General features: G+C 42.0%; 1 protein-coding gene across 1 annotated transcript in view; it reads left to right on the forward strand.

Annotated features, from left to right (window-relative positions):
* tnni3k (TNNI3 interacting kinase) overlaps positions 1-5,608 on the forward strand; it is a 48,811-nt gene extending 43,203 nt beyond the window's left edge. The window contains exons 20-25 of the mRNA XM_041889796.2: positions 372-504; positions 630-739; positions 3,407-3,466; positions 3,652-3,818; positions 4,873-4,952; positions 5,143-5,608. Coding sequence (XP_041745730.1) covers positions 372-504; positions 630-739; positions 3,407-3,466; positions 3,652-3,818; positions 4,873-4,952; positions 5,143-5,222 — 630 coding nt within the window. The 3' untranslated portion in view covers positions 5,223-5,608. The remainder of the gene's footprint in view (positions 1-371; positions 505-629; positions 740-3,406; positions 3,467-3,651; positions 3,819-4,872; positions 4,953-5,142) is intronic.
* The last annotated feature ends 392 nt before the right edge of the window (positions 5,609-6,000 follow it).

Genomic DNA, 6,000 nt, shown 5'->3' on the forward strand with positions numbered 1-6,000 from the left:
TGTGTGTGTGTGTGTGCGTGTGCGTGTGCGTGGATGTGTTTAACTATACTTGTTGGGACCAGAAGTCCCCACAAAAATAGTAAACAAACAACAACATTTGTCCCCACAAGGTCAAATGCTATTTCTAGGGGGTTTAGGGTTAAGGTAGGGTTATAATTAGGTTTAGGGTTAAGGTTAGGTTTTGGGATTAGGGTTAGGGAAAATAGTATTTTGAATGGTTATAAATTGTGTGTCCCCACAAGGTTAATTAAACACGTGTGCGTGTGTGTGTGCATTATGCTCCCTGGGGTGAAGCCTTCGCTGAGGAACCATTTGTCCATGGTAGCCAGAGTGTTTTGCGTTGCTAATTGGACTCTTGTGTTGGTGTACAGAACCTGCGCTGGATGGCCCCAGAGATATTCACCCAGTGTACCCGCTATACTGTCAAGGCAGACATGTTCAGCTATGCCCTGTGTCTGTGGGAGCTGCTCACTGGAGAGATCCCCTTTGCCCACCTGAAACCTGGTAATCCCTGCATGAATACAAACACACCAATCTGATACTGTTTTGGGAGAATGTGAATCAATGAGTGAGTATTGAATTGTTTCAAGCATGTTACATATGTTGGATTCTCCCTCTCCTCATCAAAGCTGCAGCAGCTGCAGACATGGCCTACCACCACATCCGGCCTCCTATTGGCTACTCCATACCCAAACCCATCTCTGCCATGCTAATGAGGGGCTGGAATGTCTGTCCAGAGGTCAGTGTCCTCCTACAATAGATAGCCCCTTGATTCCTTAGAGCGTAAAAGACCCCTAAACATATGAGCTAAGTTCATATGAGCTAAGTTCATGTGCTAAGTATGCTAAGTGCTACGTATGCTAAGTTCATATGAGCTAAGTTCATGTGCTAAGGATGCTACGTTCATGTGAGCTGAGTGCTACATATGCTAAGTTCATATGAGCTAAATTCATGTGAGCTAAGTTCATGTGCTAAGTAAGTATGATACAGCTGATGTGAGCTAAGTGCTACGTATGAATAAATTAACATAAAGGGGTGGAACAGGGCCGCAACCGCCAAACACTTTCTCTGTCTACCCTACCTGCGCTCACCTGTGCTGTCTAGACTGCCACATTAATTATTGTTGTTGTCACGTTCTCTTTCATAATTCATCAAGTGTGTCAATAGCAGGATACCCTCGGATTCTAAATCAACACGCTTGGCTCTAGATTACACCCATCTAAACATACTTGACATTGTTTGCGAGATCAGACATATCACTATAATCCGAATGTTCATTTTCGGAAGTTGCTTTTATTTCAGCGCAACTTATTTGTATACATTTCAACTGTATTAAATTATTACTTTTTAAAATTCCCAAAACATGAAAATAAAGTTCTCTTTTTCTTGTGACGTTAGTGTCGAGACGATGCATTAAATCCCAGACAAAGCTCTATCGTTCTTATAGACTTAATGGAAAGACAATGTACTGTATTTCATTGAGCCCATTTCAGCCATTACCGTGGTGTGTTTGACAGGTGATTACAAACATTCCGGAGGTCATAACGTTAACGGGGAAAAACGAGCAATAGTACGAAAGAGTCGAAGGAGTAAAATGAAAGCAATCAATTCAGATAGATTTAAGTCACAAGTGGATTTTGCACCCCTCAAACACAGGAAATAGATGGCTGAAAAAGACAGATCCTCAGGTGGGCAGGGCATGCGCGTTGCTAGTTCATGTCCATGTGAGCTATGTCCATGTGCTAACTATGCTAAGTTCATGTGAGCTAAGTTCACTGTACTTGTGTAGACCTGTAGAGGTGTTTACACCAGAGTCAACGCTGAGGTCAGATGCTAGCACTGGGGTCTTGGAGCGTATAATTAAACCTATAATGAATGGAACTGTATTCCCAAGGTGCTGGGTTGTTGCATGACTCCACACAGCCACAGTCTACCCAATCTGAAACCGTGTCAAGGCTGAGTGTTTTCATTTAAGTTCCCGCTGGGGTCAGAATCCACATGCACCTATAGGTTACCATGTACACATGGTCCCAACAGTTATAGGTTTCCACAGACTATCTGACTTTCATGTTTAAAATCTAGAAAGATGTGAATGAATGTTGCAATCTAAGATGATTATTATCAATATAGATTTGAAACCTCTTAGCTGTTGATAAGGTTGTAGAATTTTGTACATTTTAATAATAGACGCTCCCAAGAAGCACAATTCAGATACTTCCTGGGAATGTTAAATGAAAACAGCACACAGACCATGACCAATGTATTAGTGAGTAGGTCTACTCTGGCTCTGTGTTTGTCCTCTTACAGTGAAGTAGGATCTGTCTCTGTGTTTGTCCTCTTACAGTGAAGTAGGATCTGGCTCTGTGTTTGTCTTCTTACAGTGAAGTAGGATATGGCTCTGTGTTTGTCCTCTTACAGTGACGTAGGATCTGGCTCTGTGTTTGTCCTCTTACAGTGAAGTAGGATCTGGCTCTGTGTTTGTCTTCTTACAGTGAAGTAGGATCTGGCTCTGTGTTTGTTCTCTTACAGTGAAGTAGGATCTGCCTCTGTGTTTGTCCTCTTACAGTGAAGTAGGATATGGCTCTGTGTTTGTCCTCTTACAGTGAAGTAGGATCTGGCTCTGTGTTTGTCTTCTTACAGTGAAGTATGATCTGGCTCTGTGTTTGTTCTCTTACAGTGAAGTAGGATCTGCCTCTGTGTTTGTCCTCTTACAGTGAAGTAGGATATGGCTCTGTGTTTGTCCTCTTACAGTGAAGTAAGATATGGCTCTGTGTTTGTCCTCTTACAGTGAAGTAGGATCTGTCTCTGTGTTTGTCTTCTTACAGTGAAGTAGGATCTGGCTCTGTGTTTGTTCTCTTACAGTGAAGTAGGATTTGTCTCTGTGTTTGTCCTCTTACAGTGAAGTAGGATATGGCTCTGTGTTTGTTCTCTTACAGTGAAGTAGGATATGGCTCTGTGTTTGTTCTCTTACAGTGAAGTAGGATATGGCTCTGTGTTTGTTCTCTTACAGTGAAGTAGAATATGGCTCTGTGTTTGTTCTCTTACAGTGAAGTAGGATATGGCTCTGTGTTTGTCCTCTTACAGTGAAATAGGATCTGGCTCTGTGTTTGTCCTCTTACAGTGAAATAGGATCTGGCTCTGTGTTTGTTCTCTTACAGTGAAGTAGGATCTGGCTCTGTGTTTTTCCTCTTACAGTGAAGTAGGATATGGCTCTGTGTTTGTTGTCTTACAGTGAAGTAGAATGGAAAGGCTGCTTTTGAAGCAGAGTTCACCTTTGATTCATGCGTGGGTAGATCCACATGACCACACAGACAGACAGACCGAGAAAGCACAGCTGTGTGTGTGTGTCTTTTTTATGTTTAGTGTTTAGAGGTAAAATAATGCTATTTTATCTCCTCTGAATCAGGATAGACCTGAGTTCTCTGAGGTGCTGGCCACACTAGAGGAATGCCTATGCAATGTGGAGGTATGGTGTTTTTCTATAGCATGTGAATCTACACAATGGTGGGAATAAACATATAAATATAAAATGCTGCTTACATTTTCAGAAGTTCACAGATTCCTAGCTTATGGCTTTCCTGTCTGTCCATGTGATACTTGTTGATGATAATGTCATACGTGTGTGTGTGTGTGTATGTGTGTGATCCACAGTTGATGTCCCCGGCTTCCAGTAACAGCAGCGGGTCCCTGTCCCCCGCTGGCTCCTCTGACTGCCTGGCGAGGGGCAGTCCTGGTCGGAGTCACGTGGCCGCCCTCCGCTCCCGCTTTGAACTGGAGTACGCCCTCAACGCCCGTGCCTACGCAGTCTGGACTCAGAGGTAGGGCATCACTAGCCTGGTCCCACATCTGGCGTTGCCTGGCGTTGATAATGACCATAGGAGTTGTCTACACAGCACAAACTGATCTGGGACCAGGCTAGTGTATCATATAGTCTTCTCCACACACAGATGACCACAAAACCGAGAGAGTGGATTAGAGAGTTTCACTGTTTGAAAAGTTTATATTTTCTATTAGGGCACGTTGACCTCTGTTTCTGTGCTCTGTGCCCTATAAACTGGATTGCTAAGCATAACCAAGTTGAGTGTGAAGGCCAGTACTAGTAGGAATTCCATGGACATCATGTCTGGGCCTGTAAATGTGTGCTTTGTTGCAGCGATAGCACCCGCCTTGATCCACTGTTTGAGCAATAACGTGTACAACACTAGAGACGCTTTACTGCAACAGTTAGAGGTGTAGTTGCCCGGATACGAGTCAGGGAAAACAAAGGCAAGCAAATGCAATAAAACATACATGGCATTCTGACTAAGGACTAAAGACTCCACTGGTGACCAGCCCTGTAAGCCTGTGTGTGAGTGTGTATGTGTGAGTGTGTATGTGTGAGTGTGTGTGTATCTGTGTGTGTGTGTGTATGTGTGAGTATGTGTGAGTGTGTGTGTATGTGGTTGGAGAGAAAAGGGAGTAGAGAGTGAGCCTGGCAACGGTCTCCAGGGACACAGTAACTGGAGTTAGATCTGTGTGTGTGTGTTCTCTACTGCTGAAGTGTCTGTCGGTTAGAAATGTCCTGGCAGACTGGCAGTTAATCGAATGTTTCATCCATTTTGTTTATACTAGATGTAAAAGTGAGAGAGTGTGGTTATTAGGTCCTGGGCTGTTACACAGGGGGTCATGCTAGATTCATCAGAGGACATCAGAGATGTGTTTACACCTGCCTCATCTAACTCCGCCTCTTCAATTTTTAATTAGTTAATGAGATCATTATACAAAATGTGTCTGTACTATTTGATGCAGATTGTCGTATTATGTAGTAGTTGTTTATGTAAACAGAATCACTATATTCAACCTTATAACAGCTCATGTATGTTTTATTTTCAGCGAGGGACGACGTGGTTCCCAAGGTCCGTCTCTGGACGAACTGAGGAGGAATATGCAGTTTCCACCTATTGACCGAAATGGTAAAAAGCATATTAATGAAGATACTCATCAAGCCTTTACCGGTATTATAGAACTTCATCATTTGAAATGGATTACAGCCAGTTGGGTAGAATGTACATCAAAGCTGGTGTTGGTGTGTGTTGGGAAAGGAACAGGCTGTGGATCACCCCTAACCCCTAACCCCTGACCTCTGTGTCCTATCTCCTTCAGGGTACGTGTCAGACCCTATGAGCACCATGCGCTTCCACTCCAACTGCTGCAGCAACGGCAGCTTCGAGGACAGCAACTAACGCACATGGGAAGTCTTCCAGCTCCACTATGCACTATTATTGTAGGTCATAAAGCCATAACCTTATTTCTAAGTTTATCACATAGACATATTGGTTGATCTAGTCTTGAGTGTTCACTTTGGGTTAAAAAAAAAAGTATAAGCTATATCGTTATGTGTATTTCCTAAAGCTATTTACCATGTTCTGTGTTTATGGTGTTGAACTGTTTGAGTAGATTTTTGTGGTTTTTATATCTTGTAAATATTCTTCAGATAAGAGGCATTTTGGGGTTTTTGAGAATGTTTCATAGTATACCACCTGTATAGTCTATTCAGTAAAAACATATTTAAGCGTCAGAATGCTTAGGCAATTTGTGCTTTTTATTTTCAATAAAATAAGAGAAATCATTGAGTTTCATTCTATTGGATTTGACAGTGATAAACAAGATGCATCCTAACCAAACAAAACAAAATACATGATTCATAATGAATGGCATATGAAGAAATCAATTATCCAAGAATATTTAGAAGTAGAGGTATTAGGCTGCATTTACACAGGCAGGCAAATTCAGATTTTTTTGTCCAATCATTGGCAAAATATCTGATATGATTGGTCAAAAGACCAATTGGTGGATAAAATATCAGAATTGGGATATCTGTGTAAACACAGCCTTAAAAGTGTGTGCAGCAACATATTTTTTGACACAAACTGTTTCCTACCTAGGACATTTCATAATTTCACCAACTGTTATTACTGTATGTGTAGTTATGTAGCTATTTGTTGTATGTTCTATGTATGA

The sequence above is a fragment of the Coregonus clupeaformis genome, chromosome 11, assembly GCF_020615455.1.
Source record: "Coregonus clupeaformis isolate EN_2021a chromosome 11, ASM2061545v1, whole genome shotgun sequence".
Classification (NCBI taxonomy): Eukaryota; Metazoa; Chordata; class Actinopteri; order Salmoniformes; family Salmonidae; genus Coregonus; species Coregonus clupeaformis.